The sequence below is a fragment of the Cetorhinus maximus genome, chromosome 12 (genome assembly GCF_964194155.1).
Source record: "Cetorhinus maximus chromosome 12, sCetMax3.hap1.1, whole genome shotgun sequence".
Lineage (NCBI taxonomy): Eukaryota > Metazoa > Chordata > Chondrichthyes > Lamniformes > Cetorhinidae > Cetorhinus > Cetorhinus maximus.
In genome coordinates this window covers 5428756-5449232 of record NC_135890.1, presented here as the reverse complement: position 1 = coordinate 5449232, position 20477 = coordinate 5428756, and the positions used below count along the sequence as shown (strand labels likewise).

The following is a 20477-nucleotide window of genomic DNA, read 5'->3' as shown; positions in this document are numbered from 1 at the left end:
GTCACATGTGTACAGTCTATAGCACCCGGGACACAGGGGAAGACAGCAATGGCCACGAAGCCTCTGGCTCACTCTGCCTGGCTGGCCTCGTTGTGCCGTAGTGAATGAAAGTCAATGCACAGCTGAACAGAGTGTCTGTCACCAGCTTGACACAACTGTGGACAGCTGACTGGGAGACTCCACAAAGATCACCCACTGACCCCTGGAAAGAGCTGGAGACACAGGAGTTGAGGTTGTGACCTTCAGCACCACTGGCAAGGGGTGTCCACCCACACAGTCAGAGCTGATCTCCGGACCGATCATCTGACAGATGGAGGTCATTGTCTCCCTTGAGAGACGGTGCCTCCTTCGGCATTGCACCTCAAACATATTGAGGTAGCTGCATCGCTGCCTGTAAACCCCGGCAGCAGGATAGTGGCGTCTTCTGCAGCCCCTTCCACCTTGGACTTGCTGCTGACCCTGCGCCCCTTGTGCCTGCGCCTCTCCTCCCACAAGTTCCTCCCCTGGAGGCTGAATAGGGACACATGGCCTCCTCACCCTTCTGGCCCTCTCTTACTCCTCAATGGAGGTGCCTCCAGCGGAGACCACAATCCCCATTACCAGGGTAAGGGAAGGCTCCCTGGAAGGCCCCAAGTGGTACGAATCCTCTAGGGGCCTGGAGAACAACACTGAGTCCTGAACTGAAGACTCTTATTTCAGTCAAAGCAGCTCTGAAGCGACATGGAGATGCCCTGTTCAGACATGCAAGCAGCAGCAAGTTATAAGCTAAAGTAGAAACTACTCACATTCACAAGCACACCCGCCCTTCTTGTCCCGCCCGTGGATGAGGTTTTTTGAAAATGTGGTCTGCCCGCCTGCCTGTTTAGCCCGTGCGAAAATTGGTCAATTGGTGTCTCGAGGGCTTTAACTGGCCAGTTTCTTAATGGCGGGCGCACGTCCGTCTTCATCGCGCGCCCGCCAAGCGGAATATTGCGAGGGTGCGTGTTGACATCGACACACTCGGCTGACGTCAACGCACTTCATTTCTTGGACGGACGTGTGGGGCGCGCCTCCACGCGCCAATCTCAAAATTCTGCCCACAGTGTGTACACTTAGAAGCTCAAAATAAGAGCATAAGAAATAGGAGCAGGAGTAGGCCATTTGGCTTCCTCGAGCCTGCTCTGCTATTCAATGAGATCATGGCTGATCTTTTACCTCAACTCCACCTTCCTGCACTGTCCTCTAATTCTGTTAAAATCTAAATATCCTGATGATATCAAACACATTAGGGACCTTTTAGTGAAGCACATTCTAATGACCTCCAAATAAAAACGTACCAAGGACTGGAACGGGAGAAATAGCTCCAATAGGCATGTAGGTTTATTAGAAAGGAAATTCACCTGGCTTTTACTCATTAAAGCAAGACACTTTATAAAATCTTAAATTACCAGGCCTCATGCCAGCACATTTCCTTTGTTTAAGACTAACTGAAATGTGTGTCCGTTGTTTACCAAGATGTGGAAATGATTAACATCAGCTATTTAAAAACTCAGGCTGGGAAGTTCCACTGAGCTCTTCCCGTTCTACTGGTAATCATTTGCCTCAAGTGCGGGGTTTCTGCGGCACTCTTGATGAGGCAACTTCTGGCGGTGAGGGAGCAGGATTAGGATGAGGGGAATTTATCTCTCATACAGGCCAATGGCCAACTTTCCAAGCTGCCTGTCAGCTTCCCCAACCCACGCGTCAGCTCGTTAGTGTTTGACGAGGTGTCGCACTGAGATGGCAGGAAGAAGAAAAACAATCTAAAAGAAATTTGTTTCTCTTTCATATTCTTCTGTTTAAGCCCTTTTTTAAAATAAATGCACAAATGGCTGGACTGATAAAATGGCTGCCGCTGACCACATGATAGTAGCCCTGGAAGTTTCTGAGCACTTTAAAAATGGACAAAGGCTAACACATCAAATCCCTGGAACGTAACACTCCTTGCATTGTATAAAAATTCCAGCCAAGCCAACACAAAGGATAGTAGACAAGATGTCTGCACCAGCCAGCTATGGACAAAGGCAGAGCTATATGTGGCTCCTCATCTCCAACGTTGTGCTAATGGTTCTACAGTTACCTGCTCAAAACACAATGGGTTTTAACAAGGATCCTCACTAGCTGAATATCTTGACTCAAAACCATCCTGTCACATGACCAAGACTTGTGCTGTTTGAATTCTATAATTAAAATGCTTTTGGGTTTTATCTTCAGTCTGTTGCTTAACATCTGACTGGCAGGCCACACAGAAGCAGGTTCTGGCCAGATTGGACAACTGGCTCCCATTCAACCTGACTTTGCTGGGAAGATTTTGTACTATTGCCTACAGCACCATTCGCTACGCCTCAGACACTAAAGCAGTCCATGTCAAAATGCAGCAAGACCTGGACAATATCCAGGCTTGGGCTGACAAGTGGCAAGTAACATTCGCACCACACAAGTGTCAAGTAATGACCATCTCCAACAAGAGAGAATCCAACCATTTCCCCTTGATGTTCAATGGCATTACCATCACTGAATCCCCCATTATCAACATCTTGGGGGTAAACATTGACCAGAAACTGAATTGGACTAGCCATATAAATACTGTGGCTACAAGGGCAGCTCAGAAGCTAGGAATCCTGCGAAAAGTAACTCACCTCCTGACTCCCCAAAGCCTGTTCACCATCTACAAGGTACAAATCAGGAGTGTGATGGAATACTCCCCACTTGCCTGGATGAGTGCAGCTCCCACAATACTCAAGAAGCTTCACACCATCCAGGACTAAGCAGCCCACTTGATTGGCACCACATCCACAAACATTGGGCAGCATTTTACAGTCGGTGAGTGGGGACGGGGCCCACTCGCCTACGCGTAAAATGACGCAGGGTGACATCGGGCATGCATCCTGACATCACCCCACGTCATTTAGATTTTCAATTCGGCTGCACGGCCGCCGACCTGTCAACGGCCGATTAAGGCCATTAAAAAAGTAATTAAAATGATTAATGGCCTTGCCCGTCCAACCTTAAGGCTGGGGGGCAGGCGAGGAGCCCAGGCAGCCTTCAGAAAAAACATGAAAACTCATCCACGGGCGGGATGAGGTTTCATGAGGGATTTAAAATTTGTGTTACATTTTTAATAAAATGTGACAGTATCACGAGGGGGACATGTCAATAACATTTTTCTCATCCTTCATTATCTTTTCAAAAGTAACATTGATCACCCTGAACGCACTCCTGGCCCAGGGAATCCCCCTGCCCGCCCCACGCCCGCACAGGGAGTGCATAGCTCCTGGCACACGTCACGCTGGGCGAGCCTGAATTGGCCCGCCCGCGTAAAATGGCAGCGCAACCCTGGCCACGGCCGCTGATCGGGAACCCGCCCATTCGCGCCCGATCCCCCCCCACCGACGGGGTGATAATGCTGTCCTTTCACTCCCTCCACCACCGACGCACAGCAGTGTACTGTCTACAAGATGCACTGCAGGAATTCACCAAGGCTCCTTAGACAGCGCCTTCCAAATCCACGACCACTACCATCTAGAAGGACAAGGTCAGCAGATAGATGGGAACACCACCACCACCTGGAAGTTCCCCTCCAAGTCACCCCCCCATCCTGACTGGAGAGACCAAACACAGACTGGGTGACCGCTTTGCAGAACACCTTCGGTCTGTCCGCAAGCATGACCCAGACCTCCCTGTCGCTTGCCATTTCAACACCCCACCCTGCTCTCATGCCCACATGTCCGTCCTTGGCCTGCTGCAATGTTCCAGTGAAGCTCAACGAAAACTGGAGGAACAGCACCTCATCTTCCGACTGGGCACTTTACAGCCTTCCGGACTGAATATTGAGTTCAACAACTTCAGACCATGAACTCTCTCCTCCACCCTGCCCCTTTTTGATCCCCCATTTTTTTCTATATTCATTTTTATTTTTTTTATTTTAATTTTTAAATTTTTATTTCTTTCTTTCCACTTATTTTCATTATTATTATTTCTTAAATTTATTTCCATTTTTATTCATTGTTTTATCTCCAGCTTTTTGCCTATTTTTGATCTTATTTCCTACCACCGTCCCCACTGACCCCACCCCAGCCCCACTAGGGCCATCTGTCACTTTCCAAAGTGCTTACTCTGGTCCTGCCATTATCACATTCTGCTTTCTACTCTTAATGTCACCATTAGCATCTCCTTTAGCCAGTATCACCACCATTAACAACCCTTTGACCTTTTGTTTATGACATCTTTTGCAATCTCTCCTTTGCCTCCACCTATCACTGGCCTTCTATCCAGCTTCACCTGTCCCACCCCCCATTAAACAGTATATATTTCACCACATTTCTACTTCCCTTTATCTCTGAAGAAGAGTCGTACGGACTCGAAACGTTAACTCTGCCTTTCCACAGATGCTGTCAGACCTGCTGAGTTTTTCCAGCATTTTTTGTTTCTGTTTCGGTCTGAAATGGCCTGACCTTTTATTCTGAGACTGTGTCCCCTGGTTCTAGACTCCCCAGCCAGGGGAAACATCCTATCCACATCTACCCTGTCACGCTCTGTAAGAATTATATAAGTTTCAATGAGATCACCTCTCATTCTTTGAAACTCTAGAGAATACAGGCCCAGTTTCTTCAATCTTTCCTCATACCACAAACTTGGAATCCCAAGAATCAGTCTGGTGAACTTTCGTTGCACTCCCTCTATGGCAAGTATATCCTTCCTTAGATACGGAGACCAAAACTGTACACAATACTCCAGGTGCGGTCTCACCAAGGCTCTATAGAATTTCAGCAAGACATCTTTACTCCTGTACTCAAATCCCCCTGTAATGAAGGCCAGCAAACCATTTGCTTTCCTAATTGATTGCTGTAGCTGCATGTTAGCTTTTAGTAACTCTTGCACAAGGACACCCAGGTCCCTTTGGACATCAACACTTCCCAACCACTCACCATTTAGGAAATACTCTGACTTTCTGTTTACCTACCAAAGTGGATAACTTTACACTTACTCACATTATATTCCATCTGCCATGTTCTTGCCCACTCATTTAGCCTATCCAAGTCTGCTTGAAGCCTTCTAACATCCTCCTCACAACTTACATTCTAATTAACTAATCCTCAATCCATGCCAGTGTATTTCCCCCGATCCCATGAGCTCTAATTTTGCTTACTAACCTCCTGTGTGGGACCTTATCTAAAGTCTTTTGAAAATCCAAATATGCCACATCCCTTATCTATTCTGCTCATTACGTCCTCAAAAAACTCTAATAGGTTTGTCAAACATGATTTCCCTTTCATAAATCCATGTTGACTCTGTCCAATCTTACCATTATTTTCTAAGTGCCCTGTTATCACAACCTTTAGAATAGATTCTAGCATTTTCCTTGCTACCAATGTCAGGCTAACAGGTCTGTAGTTCCCTGTTTTCTCCCTCCTTCCATTCTTAAATAGTGGGATTACATTTGCTATCCTCCAATCTGCAGATACAGTTCCAGAGTCTATAGAATTTTGAAAGATGATCACCAATGCATCCACTATCTCTACAGCCACCTCTTTCAACACTCTGTGATGTAGATCATCAGATACAGGGGATTTATCAACATTCAGTCCCATTCATTTCTCTAGCACTACTTTTAAACTAATACTAATTTCTTTCAGATCCTCAATCTCACTAGGCCTTTGGCTCCCCAATATTTCTTTACATCTTCTTCTGTGAAGACGGACACAAAGTATTTGTTTAGTTTCTCTGCCATTTCCTTATTCCCTACTATAAATCCTCCATTCTCTGCCTGTAATGGGCCCACATGTGTCCTTACAGTTCCAGTAGCATTTATCCGAAATCCTCAGGGCGATTGTGTTTTGGATTTCAGATGATTTTGGTTTCCAGACACTGCATTTGGGAATAAGCCTACTTACGTTACAATAGCCTAAGCCTAGGCTAGCTATGGTTTAAAGTAAATAAAATGACTAGGAAAGGAAGATGTATCACTGAATAATAAATACAGGGTATCTGTGATAAGTTCCCACCTGTGGTGGCACCTGCAATTCTGTTTGTTTGGAGAGGGTTCAGAGTGTCAGAGCGCAGGCAAACAACTAGACTTCCCATGCTAAAGATCGGGTGCGGTCCATGAGTTTGTGTTGGCTTGGGTCAGGGGCTTCTAAAGGTTGGGTGCATCCGCAAGGTTCGTGTTGGCTTGGGTCGTGTCAGCACAGGTCAGGGACTTCCTGCGCTACAGGTCGATGAGGTTCGAGAAAAGTGCAGTTTTTGGATGTGTTCGTTTGTCGGATTTACGGAGAAAGGATACTCGACCTGGACTAACCTTTTCCTTTTTACACACCTAAAGAAACTTTTACGCTCTGTTTTTATGTTCCTCACTAGCTTAATTTCATATTCTATTTTCTCTTTCTTTATCAATTTCTTGGTTCTCATCTGTTGAATTTTAAAATGCTCCCAAACCTCAGGTTTACTACTTTTTTGGCAACTTTATATGCCTCTTCCTTTGCTCTGATAGAATCCTTAACTTCTTCTGTTCGCCACAGTTGGATCACTTTTCAGGTTGGGGTTTTGTGCCTCAAAGGAACGTAAACTTGCTGTAAACCACATAATAATTCTTTAAATGCTAGCCATTGCCTGTCTACTGACATTCCTTTTAATGTAGTTCCTCATACCTGTGCAGTTTCCTCTGCTTTGATTAAAGACCCTAGTTTTAGATTGAACTACATCACTTTCAAACTTAATGTAAAATTCTATCATAATATGGTCACTCTTCCCTAAAGGCGCCTTTACGAAGAGATTAATTAGCCCTCTCATTGCACAATACTAGATCTAAAATAGCCCATTTTCTAGCTGGTTCCTCAACAAACTGTTCTAGAAAACCACCTCGTGTACATTCCAGGAATTTGTCCTCCACTGCATTAGTGCTAATTAGATTTATCCCATCCATATGCAGACTGAAGTCCCCTCTGAGTACTGTATTACCCTTGTTACATGCACCTCCAATTTCTTGATTTATACCACTACTATTTGGTGGCCTATAAACAACTACTACCAAAGTTTGCTGCCCCTTGCTGTTTCTTAGCTCCACCTAAACTGATTCTACATCTTGACCTTCCGATCTAAGATTGTCTCTCACTAATGTACTGATCTTAACATAGATGTACTGAGCATTTCTGCTGCTGACCTCCTGAGGATACATCACAGGATGGGGACTGAGCCTGGGGACCTGCCTGTCAGAATGGCTCACTCACTCCTATACTCAGAAACACAGCAAAACAGGAGCTCCAGAAATCTGACAGAACAAGTCTCTCTGCAGAGTGACCGACAGTAAATTTGGATCGGAACAATCCCCTTGCAATCTTTTGCCAGGCATGCATTTTAGTAATTTAGTGATAAGCCATCAAAATCCCAAATGATAAACAAAATTTCCACAAATAAACAAATTAATTGAAAGTACCGGACTACTGGTAGTTGGCCTGAAAGCCTAAGATTGGCTTTAAACAAATATCGCAGTAGGGATAAACTAAATGGCATGGCGGTGCGTTTAATAAATGCTCTTGGCAGTAATCTTTCTTTCTGTTTAACTTACTGGTTCCAGGCATTCCTCCTGTTCACATGGTGAATTTTGCGCCCGCTTACAAGCTACGTTCCAGTTTTTAATTAAAATTAGGACTTGTTTTATGCGGTTGCTTGCAGAGCTCTTCGCTTGAAGTACCCCCTATTTGCCAACAATTTGCCAAGCAGTTAAAGGACTTCTGAACTTTCTGTCTCGAGCCTCTGTAATTTATTCATGGTGACTCAACTTTAGATTCTATCGCAAGTCCATCAAAATGCAAACTAAGCTGAAGCCAAGCCAAAACGTTTAACTTTCTTTGTTCTCACGCCATGTAATGTAGGGATTGATTTTGCTGTGGCGGGGTAGAGGCTTTGCAGTTAGAAGAGCAATTATGTATTAAAACATGTCCAAGCTATTGGACACAGGCTGCAGGAGTAAGGTTTCTGTGTATTAAACAAACCCCCTTCATATTGCTGTGATTCAGATTCCTGGCATTTGATATAGATCAATCAGGAAATTCTTTTAGATTATATTCCAAATGTTGTGTGGTAGCTTGTGCTCGATTCACCAAAGTTCCTGTTCTTTGCATCGCTGCCATTTTCTCCTAACTGACTCATGCTGGTTAAGGGGTTCCATGTTTGCCATTCTCCTGATCATCAGCAAGTCACCATTCTTCTTCGGGAAGTCCGCCCCTTGAGTGTTGGCAGGGTATTTGACTGTGGGCTTGTGAGGCCCAAGCTTAATTTGGCCCACGCCCGCTTTCACAGTGTGAGCTGCGGCTCAGTGGGTGACACTCTTACCTCTAAGGTTGTGGGTTCAAAACTCACTCCAGGACTTGAGCACAAAAAAAAATCAGGATTGACACTCCAGTGCTGTACTGAGGGACTGCCGCACTGCCGGAGGTGCTGCCTTTCAGGTGATTTGAAAAATCCGATGGCTATTATTTCGAAGAGGAGCAGGGGAGTTATCCCAGGTGTCCTGGGGCCAATATATGTCCCTCAATCAACATCACAAAAACAAATGAGCTGGTCATTCCCGCATGTTTGTAGGAGCTCGCTGTGGACAAATTGACTGCTGTGATTCCTAGCTCACAACAGTGACTACACTACAGGAGTGCTTCACTGGCTGTAAAACGTTTTGGAGTGTCCTGTGGTCATGAAAGTGCCATGTGAATGCAAGTCTTTTGTTTTTTTTAGCACATATCTACTTTTCCAGTAAGGTCCCCCGGACACCATTAGCAGCAGCCTTTTACTCCTCCTTCCTGACTCCTGACTCTCGGGTGGCTCTCCTCCTGCCAGGCAAAGTGAAACAGCAGGGATTAAACCCACCACCTCCCTGGTCGACAGCCTCAGCTTGATGCTGGGTCTTGTGGTCACTAGCTGAGCCACTGGGGAAAATGTAAAACAGTTGTTTGAGATGAGTCACGGTGTGGTATGCTGAAAAATTATTTAAGACAAATGAGCATTCGTTTATAGCATCTGAAATCAGTTTAGCAGTAAGTGGGCTGTAAGTTCAGTAAAATGGATCTGCCATACTGAGCACAAGGACCAGACAAGTCAAACAAACATTTTGTATTCTTGAGTATTTATTGCTTTGGAGAATTCTTAATGTGAAAAACGCATCAAATGCCATCTGGGCATACTGATGGCTACCACGGTGCAGAGTAATGTTATGATACCTTATCTCTTCATCAGCTTAATGCGCTAAGAAATGCAGAATGTCATTCACATTGTATCTGAACTCTAAATTGGAACCACTAGCCCAGAATGACACTAAAGCAACAGTTATACTCTAAGCGATCTGTGTCTCCTCGAACTCGGTTAAAACACGGATTGCTAAACTTCCTGAACAAACACAAACACAACAGATGTCAAAGGCATCTTGATAGAGAAAACTGCTATCCTTTGATGTAGCTTAGACCAAACACTGCACCACAGCAGCTGGGGAATTTAAACTCAGTTCATCAATAAATCCGGAATAAAAAGCTAGCATCAGTAATGGTGACCATGACACTCCCGGACTGTCGTTAAAAACCCGTCTGGTTCACTAATGTCCTTGAGGGAAGGAAATCTGTTGGTTTTACCCAACCTGGTACATATGTGACTCCAGACCCACAGCAATGTGGCTGACTCTCAACTGCCCCTAAATTGGCCTTGCAAGCAACTCAACTGAGGGCAATTAGGGACGGACAAAGAATGCTGGCCTTACCAGTGGCAACTACATCCTGCGAATTAATTTTAAAAAAACCACATAACAGGAATACCAAATCCCAAAGAGAGCAACGATTTATACTACATGAGAAAAGGGTGCTGATTGGTTGGAAAGTCCACTCTGATTGGTGGAGGCGCTGCCATGGTGAATGCGCTAGGGAGCAGCTAACTGCCAAGTTTTGTTTAAATTCAAAAATGAAAACTGAAAATGCTGGAAAAGCTCAGCAGGTCTGGCAGCATCTGTGGAGAGAGAAAGAGAGTTAACATTTCAGAGTCTGTGTGACTCTTCTTCGGAGCTAAAGCGATATAGAAATATGATGGATTTTATACTGTTTAAGAGGGGGTGGAGCAACTGGAGCAAAATAGAAGGTCAGGGGATAGGTGGGGGCTAAGGAGAAATTTGACAAAGATGTCATGGACACAAGACGAAGACAATGTTAATGGTGGTGTTAAAGATTAAAGAAGGTGCTGACAGTGGCACAAAGATAAGATAGCAGAATGTGTTAATAGCAGAACAAGGGTTAGCACTCTGTGAAAGCAAAACATAAAAACAAGTGACAGATGGCCCTGTGTGGGGTGGGGGGGAAGGTGGGGATAGAGGATTAAAAAAAATAAAAAATTCTTGGAGTAAAAAAGGGGTGAAGATGGAGGAGAGAGTACTCTCTTTACCCCTTTACTTCCTCCCTCCTCACCGTCCAAGATCCCAAACACTTCTTCACTCCTTTCAGGTGAAGCAGCATTTCACTTGCACTTCCCTCAATTTAGTCTACTGCATTCGCTGCTCCAAATGCGGTTTCCTCTACACTGGAGAGACCAAACGCAGACTGAGTGACCGCTTTGCGGAACACCTTCGGTCTGTCCGCAAGCATGACCCAGACCTCCCTGTCGCTTGCCATTTCAACACACCACCCTGCTCTCATGCCCACATGTCCGTCCTTGGCCTGCTGCAATGTTCCAGTGAAGCTCAACGCAAACTGGAGGAACAGCACCTCATCTTCCAATTAGGCACTTTACAGCCTTCCGGACTGAATATTGAGTTCAACAAGTTCAGACCATGAACTCTCTCCTCCATCCTCACCCCTTTTTAATCAATTTTGATATATTTATTTAAAAAAAAAATTTTTAATCCTTTTTCCCCAACTGGCACACGTTGCTCATGCGATATAAATTTTTGTTCTCTTTGAGATTTGGTATTCTTGTGACTCTGTTCTGATGAGTGCAAGAGGAAAACCTTTGACAGCATGTCTCTTTTTCAGCAATACTTAAGTCCTGTACTATCAAGCGACTATTTGTTAAAAATGTGTGTACTAACAGGGAGACAATAAAACTCGTTGTTACATTTATAGACACCGAATTCTCACAGACGTGGAGAAATCATCCCCTGTGTTTTTGGAGCCTTGTTGACCTTTTAGCAGCAAAAAGCTTCCAAAAACCAAAATTTTCTTAAAGAGTCGCAGACAACATGAAGAAGGTCTGCATATGCCCTTTGAGTCAAAGAGTCATTTACAGCACAGTCGGATGTCATTCAGCCCATTGAGCCCATGTTGTCTCTCTGCAGAGCAAACTCATCAGCCACGTTCCCCGTACCCCTGCAAGCTTATTTCCCTCGAATGCTCATCCAATTTTCACTTGAGATCATTAATCAACTCTGCTTCCACAGCTCTTGCAGGCAGCGAGTTCCAGGTCATTATCACTCGCTGTGTAAAAAAAAGTTCTTCCTTTCATCCCCTCTGTACCTCTTGCCCAAAATCTTAAATCTGTGTCCCCCAGTCCTTCTACTATCAGCCAATGGGAGCAGTTTTCCCTTGTCTACCTTTTCTAAACCTGTCATAATCTTGTACCCCTCTATCAAATCTTTCTTAATCTCCTTTGCACCAAGGAGAACACCACCAGCTTCTCCAACCTAACCTTGTAGCAACAATCCCTCATCCCTGGAACCATTCTGCTAAATTTCCTTTGTATTCTTTCAAGGACTTTCATTTCTTTCCTAAACTATGGTGACCAGAACTTGATGCTTGTGGTTTAGCCAGAGCTTTATAAAGGTTCAGCATAATTTCCCTACTTTTGGATTTCTGAAGCCCAAGATCCCACAATACTTTGCCAACCACTCCCTCAATGTGTCCTGCTCCCTTCAAGGGTCTATGCACATGAGCTACAAAGGTCCCTGCACACTTTTTAGGACTGTGACATGAAGTCTATATTGCCTCTCCCTATCCCTTCTCCTAAAATGCACCACCTCACACTGCTCTGTATTAAATTCCATTAGTCATTCATCTACCCATTCTGCCAGCCTATCTATGTCCTGTTGCATTCGTTTGGTATAATCCTCACCGTTTACCACACCTCCAAGTTTGATATCATCGACAAATTTGGAAATTTTCCTCCGTATTCTAATACCCAAGTCATTCACAGATATCTAAAAAAAAACCCAGTGGTCCTAGCGCTTAGTTCCCTCAGTGTCCCTTGGGGAACACCACTGTCTACCATCTTCCAGTCTGAAAAATAACCATGGATTAAGACTTGCTGTTTTCTGCCCACCCATTCAATGGGTCTCAGTTTTGTTAACCAATCTTTATGAGGTGCTCTGTCAAGTCAGAGTTTCTGAGAGAGTCCCAGAAAACATGGGCAAGGTATTTCCAGGCTCTCTGTGACACTAGCAAATATGGCAATACAGCAAAGGTACAAGAGGTAGTGGATACATCTCAAGCCTTAACAAAAGAAGACAACTCTATTACCACCGCTTAATTTCAGCAGCCAACATTAATAGAAAGTGAACAGGCTACATGTTTTCTCACAAAAAGCTGCATAAACCCGCTGGCTGAAGACAGCTGGCGGAAGGGCACGCAGCTTATTTAGCAGATAGTCACAAACAAACGCTCACAGCGTCTACCACGAATCACATGCAAAAACAGTTGGTCCAAACTTACCTTGAGTAATCTCCCTTTGCTTCCTGCAAGAAATGAAGAGAGTAGATCGCTCGTTAGTTGTTTTTATGAACATGGAAAGTTTCAAGGCAATTCCTGCGGTATCACAACAGTCCCCTCACTTGCCTCTGCCCGCTTGGGTTTCTTGCTGTATTCACTTAGTGTTGTTGACCAAATCCCCAGCATTTAGTGCTCTGGTATTTATATGAGAACAAGGAGTGCCTGAAGCTCTAACCCTCTGGTACAATGTATTCAACATCCAGCTGTTTATTCCATGGTCAATGGTTGTGATTGCAACATCACTAAAGCATAATGGTATCTCTTTTCTTAATGATACATGCAACAGAACAAAACCACAGAGTTAGAATATTTTAACTTAAAAGATGCATTTAATTAGGTTGCACATTTACTAAGATTGAACATTGTTCATTGAATTGCATCACTCTAGCTATTTTGGAGCGGTAAGAGTTGACCTTAGATTTTATACGATTTCCCAAACAATCTTTAGGCTGAAATTCATGTCCAGGAAGGTTGAAGTTCTTCTGCCAGGGCTGAAAGCAGGGTGATGACACTGCGTTGGTAGGCAGTGGGATTCAGGGCTACATTTTGCTGCCGGCAGACAATGGAGTAGGTGCTGCCGGGGCTGTGGTCACTATTGAAGAACCAATCAGAGGGCCGGCCGCTCAGCAATCTCAGCAGCGCCTTCGGGAGCTGTGGTCATTAGTGGGGCAGCAGACGGAGGATGATAGTGCTCCTTTGACAGCACCTTCTAAACTCGTGGCCTCTACCATCTAGCAGGACAGGGGCAGCAGATACATGGGAACACCACCAGCTGGAAGTTCCCCTCCAAGCCACTCACTATCCTGACTTGGAAATATATCGGCTGTTCCTTCACTGCCGCTGGGTCAAAATCCTGGAGCTCCCTCCCTAACAGCATTGTGGGTGTACCTACACCACATGGACTGTAGCGGTTCTAGAAGGCGCCTCACCACCACCTTCTCAGGGGCAATTAGGGATGGGCAATAAATGGTGGCTTAGTCAGCGACAGTGAAGGTGATATATTTCCAAGTCAGGATGGTGAGTGGCTTGGAGGGGAACTTCCAGGTGGTGGTGTTCCCATGTGTCTGCAGCCCTTGTTCTTCTACATTGCCGGGTAGATGCCAGTGTTGTAGCTGTACTGGAACAGCTTGGCTAGGGTCGCGGCAAGTTCTGCAGCACAAGTCTTCAGTACTATTACCGGGATATTGTCAGGGCCCATAGCCTTTGCAGTATCCAGAGCCTTCAGCCGTTTCTTGATATCATGTGGATGAATCGAATTGGCTGAAGACTGGCATCTGTGATGCTGGGACCCTCCGGAGGGTGATAGGGGAATGGGACTTGGTGCGAGTTAATGCGTGGGCAGAAGAGTTGGAAGACTTCAAGTTCATGGAGGATAGAATGTGGGAGACCAGCCAAGAGTGCTTTGGAATAGTTGAGTCTTGAGGTAACAAAGGTAGCAATGAGGCTTTCAGCAGCGGAAGAGCTGAGACAGGGGCAAAGTCGCACAATGTTAGTGATGGTTCCGAAAACAAGGTTGGAAATGCATCACAGAAACAAATCTGGCACCAAAGGTCACGGGCAGACTGGCTTAATCTCAGGCTGTCGTCTGGGAGAGGGATGAACTCGGTGGCTGGGGAATGGAGTTTGGAGCAGGAACCGAAACCAACAGACTCAGTCTTCCCAAAATGTAACGGGAGGAAATTTCTGCTCGCCCAGTACTGAATGTCGGATAAGCAGTCTGATAATTTAGCAACAGCGGAGGAGTTGAGAGACGTGGCGGTGAGGTGGGTGTCCTCAGCATAAACGTGAAAACTAACGAGCCAGGATTTTTAGGATGGCGGGGGTTCCCATCCCACCATCTGAAGAGTCGGCGGGGAACACATCACCGACGACACTATCTGCCCCGCAGCAATTTTTCGCTTTAACAAGTATTAACTGGCTGCAGGCGGGACTACCACTCCTCTCTCTGGAGGAAGTCCCGGCTATGACAGCTATCGGCCAGTCTGATTGGCTGGCAGCTCCTTGGTCCCTGCAGTGCCAGGAGCTGCAGCGCAAGCAGTCCCCAGTCCAGGAAGAGGTGAGTTTTGGGGGGTCTCGGGGCAGGGAGGGTAGGGGCGCCTGCGGGGGTGAAGGGTGGGGTGTTGACAGTGGGTGATTGGGGGTGTCAGGGGAGAGGCCATGAGCGGGGGAGGGCGCTCCTGTGGTTATCGGGCCTTAAGGGGGTGGGTGGCCCCGAAGTTATACGAGAGTTTCTGATGGAGGCATACCCCTCCCCCACCACTTCCAACCCAAGGCTGAACCCCATTATTTTTGGGCTCCCCCCCTTACCTGGGAACTCCTCCCACCAGCCTAGAAATTGAGGCTGGGTGGGAAACGGCCCTTAAGTGGTCAATAATTGGTCACTAAAGGGTCTGAATTGGGGCAAGGGCTGTCGGTGCACCTGAGGCCTCGCCCAGCGCAGTGTAAAATCATTGAGAGGGCGGGAACCCAGCGGGAAGCCCATTCGTCCTGTTTCACACTCCCTCCTGCCTAAAAACCCGCTGGCGTGGGGAGTTGTGGGGGGGGAGGTTAAAATTCAGGCCATGGTTTACGTTCAGATGATAAAAATGAAAGATGATAAAGTTAAAAGAAAATATAAATCGAAACGGCTGACGCACAGATTCCGGGGAAAGATTTTCCTCAGGTTTCAGGAAGGAGAGTCGGCTGTTATGACGGGGCGTATGGTGTGGGTGAGGTGGTCATTGGGAAATTCTGCGACACTGAAACTTCCTCGCTTGTTCCTCAGTGGGGATGTGGGGAAGGAGTTTTGGAAAATATTCTGATATGTGTCTGGTACCTTTCAAGCTTTTTATCATTCTTCGCAGCCCTTGTTTCCTGTGAAACAGCCGCTCAAATTAATCAATTAGACCTTTCGCCTCCAGTCGACACCAACACTGAAAAAGATCTTTCTGAATTCTTATTGCAGCGATGTTTTTACAGTCAGTGTTTTGCTCTTCATTCTTTAAGTCCCTTGTGGTCTATGTCTATCTGAGAGTGTAGGAGCAGCCAACTGACTCTGATTGTATCACAGGGTCATGACCAGAACAGAAAAACACTCTGCCTGCAGTTTTATTGTAAGAAATTAACGACTGTTTTTTGGCCACCAGACTTTCCCATTGGTTGGGGAAAGATAAGTACAAACCTGTATGTGAAAATCATCAGCACTCATTGTCTTCTACAGAGGGGCTGATTTGCTAGATCTGGCAGAACCCATAAAACACGGCAGTCTCTAGCCTGATTTTAACTCCCAGTCGGATTTTGGTGGGAACCATTAGGTGTTAACTTGCCCACCACTGGCAGAGTGAGGCCACGACAACTGTAACCAGCTGGGCCTTGTTACCATGCCGCTGGGTGATGTGCACAGGGAATGGTTGAGTTGAGGTCCAATGGCCATCAACAAGGACGTGTGGGGACTGGGCATCTTGTGGTAGGGGAAGATGGAGTGGGTGGGAGTGTGGGGGCTGGGGTTTGAGGCCTAACCTTTCCCGTGTGGGGCTTGGAGACCTGTGGGAGAATTTTCCCGTCGGCGTGCGGGGGCGGGACCTGCACACCGATAAGTAAAATGACGCGCGGTGATGACGAGCGAGCGTCCCGATGTCACCGCGCGTCGTTCCGACCTTCCGTTTGGTGGCTGCGCACCCGCCAAACCATCAAAAGCCTGTTAAGGCCATTTAAAAACCAATTTAAATAATTAACAGGGCTGCCCGTAAGGTTGGCGGGGGGGGGCGCAAAGAGCCCAAGCGGCCTTCGCGTTTTTCATGGAAGTTCATCCACGGGTGGGATGAGGTTTCATGAAGGTTTTCTTAAATTAATAAATATTCTTTTAGACATTTCATAAACATGTCTCAGCTCGTGTGACACTGAGGGGGGGCATGTGTAAATGATTGTTAACTTTCTTTATTTTAAACTTTAAATCTGAATTTAATCTCCCCGAGGCACAGAGCTGCCTCAGGGAGATTTCTGTGCTCTTTCGCAGGCCCCGACTCTTCCTCTACCCCCATCCCCCCACCTCTCCCCCGCACAGGGAGTGCTCAGCGCTTCCGGGCGCGCGTCACGCTGGGCGGGCCTTAATTGGCTGGTCCATGTAAAATGGCGGCGCCCAGCCGATCGCGGGCGGCGATTGGCTGCCTGCTCACGCCCAGCCCACCCGACAGGTCGAAGATTCTATCCCTAGTCCTGCTTCTCCTGGTCCAGGAATGGCCTCTTCGGGTGGGAGTTTACAGGGCAGCCTTGCTGGGGTTGCTGCGCCCAGGCTGGATGTAAAGTTGTGGCACGTGCCTACTGACTTGACCAGGCGCCAACCTGCATATTTAAAGAAGGACGCGGCAGGATTTGGGTGGGCAGTTCGGCCAACGGTCTGGTTAACATCGGCAACCATCAGATCCAAGCGGTGCTGAGTCACCTGGTGGACTCTAACGGCTTAGCAAGCCTGGTTTCGACTGGGCAGGCAGGACAGCTCTGACAGTAATGCTCATATTATTGCTGAGTGTGGTGGGGTGCAAACCAGATTTCCTAAGCATCGGTGGACACCGTGTGTGGATCTGCTTTGAATTAACCACTAAAAACTGATCAAGGCTGGTCTTTGGCAGATTCCGGAGTGAAAAGGACGCAGGTTTTTTTATAGTTGAACTAGTTGGGTTCAATTCAACAACAACCACTTGTATTTATATAATGCCTTTACGGTGGTAAAACATCCCAAAGTGCTTCACAGCAGCATCAGCAAGCAAAATGTGGCACTGAGCCACATGAGGAGACATTGGGGTAAGTGACCAGAAGTTTGGCTTTAAAGGAGAAGAAAGAAAGGGAGGCGGAGGGGTTTAGGGAGGGTATTCCAGAGCTCAGGGCCCAGGTAGCTGAAGGCACGGCTGCCAATGGTGGAGCGATTAAAATTGGGGAGGTGCAAAAGGCCAGAATTGGAGGGGTGCAGAGATTTTACTTTAGACCTATTCATTCATGGGATGTGGGCATCGTTGACAAGGCCAGTATTTGTTGCCCATCCCTAACTGCCCTCGAACTGAGTGGCTTGCACAGTTATTTCAGGCAGCAGTTAAGAGTCAACCACATTACTGTGGGTCTGGAGTCACATGTAGGCCAGAGCAAGGAAGGACGGCAGATTTCCTTCCCTAAAGGGACATTAGTGAACCAGATGGGTTTTTACAACAATCAACAATAGTTTCATGGTCACCATTACTGAGATCAACTTTCAATTCCAGATTTTATTCATTGAATTTTAAATTCCACCAGCTGCCTTGGTGGGATTTGAACCCATGTCCCCAGAGCATTAACCTGGGCCTCGGGATTACTATCTCAGTGACGTTACCGCTATGTCACGTTCTCCCCTGCATCTTTGTGGGCCGGAAGAGATGACAGAAATAGGGAGGGATAAGGCCATGGAGGGATTTGAATATAAGGATGAGAATTTTAAAATTGAGATGTTGCTTGGCCAGGAGCCAAAGTAGGTCATAAAAGCAAAGAACTGCGGATGCTGGAAATTCAAAACAAAAACAGAAATACCTGGAAAAACTCAGCAGGTCTGGCAGCATCAGCGGAGAAGAGCACAGTTGACGTTTCGAGTCCTCATGACCCTTCAACAGAACTAAGTACTGTTAAAAGCCAAAGTGGGTCACTGAGCACAAGGATAGGGGTAAATGGAACTTGGTGCAAGTTAAGGCACTCTACAGGTCCAGAAGTCATGCTGAATATGTGAACTGCTCTGGTCAGGCTACATTTGCAGCCCTGCAACCAATTCAGACATCCATGGCAGAAGAGGTATGGCGGAGGACAATTAACGAGCCTGACCCCTAGTGTCAGAAGAATGGGCTTTAAGCAACAACTACATAAGCTGGCTCCAATGGCTCGAAAACAAATGTCTTAAGAGTCGATCTTTAGTCATATGAGATAAGTAATAAAGTAAACCTGAAACGATACTTCCAGCAATAGCTAAGCAGCAAGACAAAGGGGAAAAGGATTGTGAAGCACAAGTTTATATTAAAGGCCTCTGAGTATTTCTTTACACAGAGGCGGTTAACATGGAATGGTTACCAGGGTGAGTGGGTGAGGTCAGGATACTGGTTCATTTAAGAAGGTTCTAGCTGCCAGAATGGGAAGGCAGTAGAGCTGGTTTCTTGCAGGGAGATATCGAAGGGGTTTGAAATATTTTCTTCATTCTGGAGTCAGCTGTGTATTGTGCCCACTATCAGGGTCTCAGCATCCAAAGATCAAGGAGAAAGAGGGAACAAGTAATTCATTGAAACCTTTAAGATCCTGAGGGATCTTGACAGGGTGGATGTGGAGAGGATGTTTCCTCTTGTGGGAGAATCTAGAACTAAGGGTCACTGTTTAAAAATAAAGGGGGTCGCTCATTTAAGGCAGAGATGAGGAGAAATCTTTCTCTCAGAGGGTAGTGAACTCTCTTCCTCAAAAGGCGGTGGAAGCAGAGTCTTTGAATATTTTTAAGGCCGAGGTGGATAGATTCATGATTAACAAGGGGGTGAAAGGTTATCGGGGGTGGGTAGGAATGTGGAGTTGAGATTACATTCAGATCAGCCATGATCGTATTGGCAGAGCAAGGGCCGAGTGGCCTACTCCTGCTCCTATTTCACATGTATGTTCGTGTGTAAGTAGACGGTTTATACAGCAAGATGCCTTTTTCAGCACGATGCTTAACACAGCAGCAGAATGCAACTCGAAATTCACACACACACAGCAGCTGCAGGAACTTCGTCCCTTTTACAGGAATAAATGTTCATCTTCCAGAGACAGATGTGAGAAATGGAAATCTGCCCCCACAATACAATAAGTTATTTCAAAAGTATGTTGTTTGAGAAGCCCAGAACCTAAAGAGCTATTGTCAAGAACTTAAGCTGATTCAGTCTTTACATCTCAGCAGATACCTTAACATTTCTGCTTGTTAACACATGTTAAAATCATAAATTCAAAGATACACTTGTGGACGTTTCCCGTTAATGTTTGATGAGTTGTCAGCAATTGCAGCAAATTAAAGTTTGAGGGCTCAACTATTCATTGTTGAAAGTTACTCCATGAACCAATTCCCTGCTTTGTTTGGAATTGAATTGTTCAAATTACATTGATGTAGAGCTGTAGATATTAATCACAAATTCCAACTGATTATCCACTCTTCTCCCCCTCTAACAGAACAGTGAAAAGAATCATTTGTTGTGCTCACTTGATAGTAACAATTGCAGAACAAATGCTTCCCTGCTGGATCCATAAACCTACTCTAATTAATTGAAACAGGTTAACAATGAGATTGGGGCAGGTTATGTTTGCTGAGATTTCTTGTGACCGCCTCAGCCAGAGTGTTGGTAAATCCAAGGAGAGGCTTCACGAGGCTTCGCAACCCTTTCATTCACTCGGTTAAAGCAACAAAAGCAAAAAGGGGGCAAAAGAGGAGAGGGGAAATCAAACTGGAAAATGCAAAACCCCGTTCATCAATGCTTACTGCACTGTTTTTGTGCAGGTGAATGGGGGCTGCCACAGAGACATTGCATTTGATGACTGAGTGAAGGGCGCGCGCAACTGTTCTGATGCAATTTTGTGAACTTACACCATTCTACTCCAAAGGCTCCACAGTTAGTTTCAGCACTGAGTGCGGACTTAACGACAGACAACACTCCACTGATACACTCAATGTTATTTATGTCCAGCAATCAACTTTTGATTTTAATAACCCCAACAGCACCGGCAGAGAGACTT

The 20477-nt window shown here is 45.9% G+C and overlaps 1 protein-coding gene across 2 annotated transcripts in view; it reads right to left on the bottom strand.

Annotated features, from left to right (window-relative positions):
- Positions 1-20477, bottom strand: part of frmd4a (FERM domain containing 4A) — a 392307-nt gene that overhangs the window by 124529 nt on the left and 247301 nt on the right. For both annotated transcript variants that reach the window (XM_078552939.1, XM_078552938.1), the window contains exon 7: positions 12687-12709. In XM_078552939.1, coding sequence (XP_078409065.1) covers positions 12687-12709 — 23 coding nt within the window. The remainder of the gene's footprint in view (positions 1-12686; positions 12710-20477) is intronic.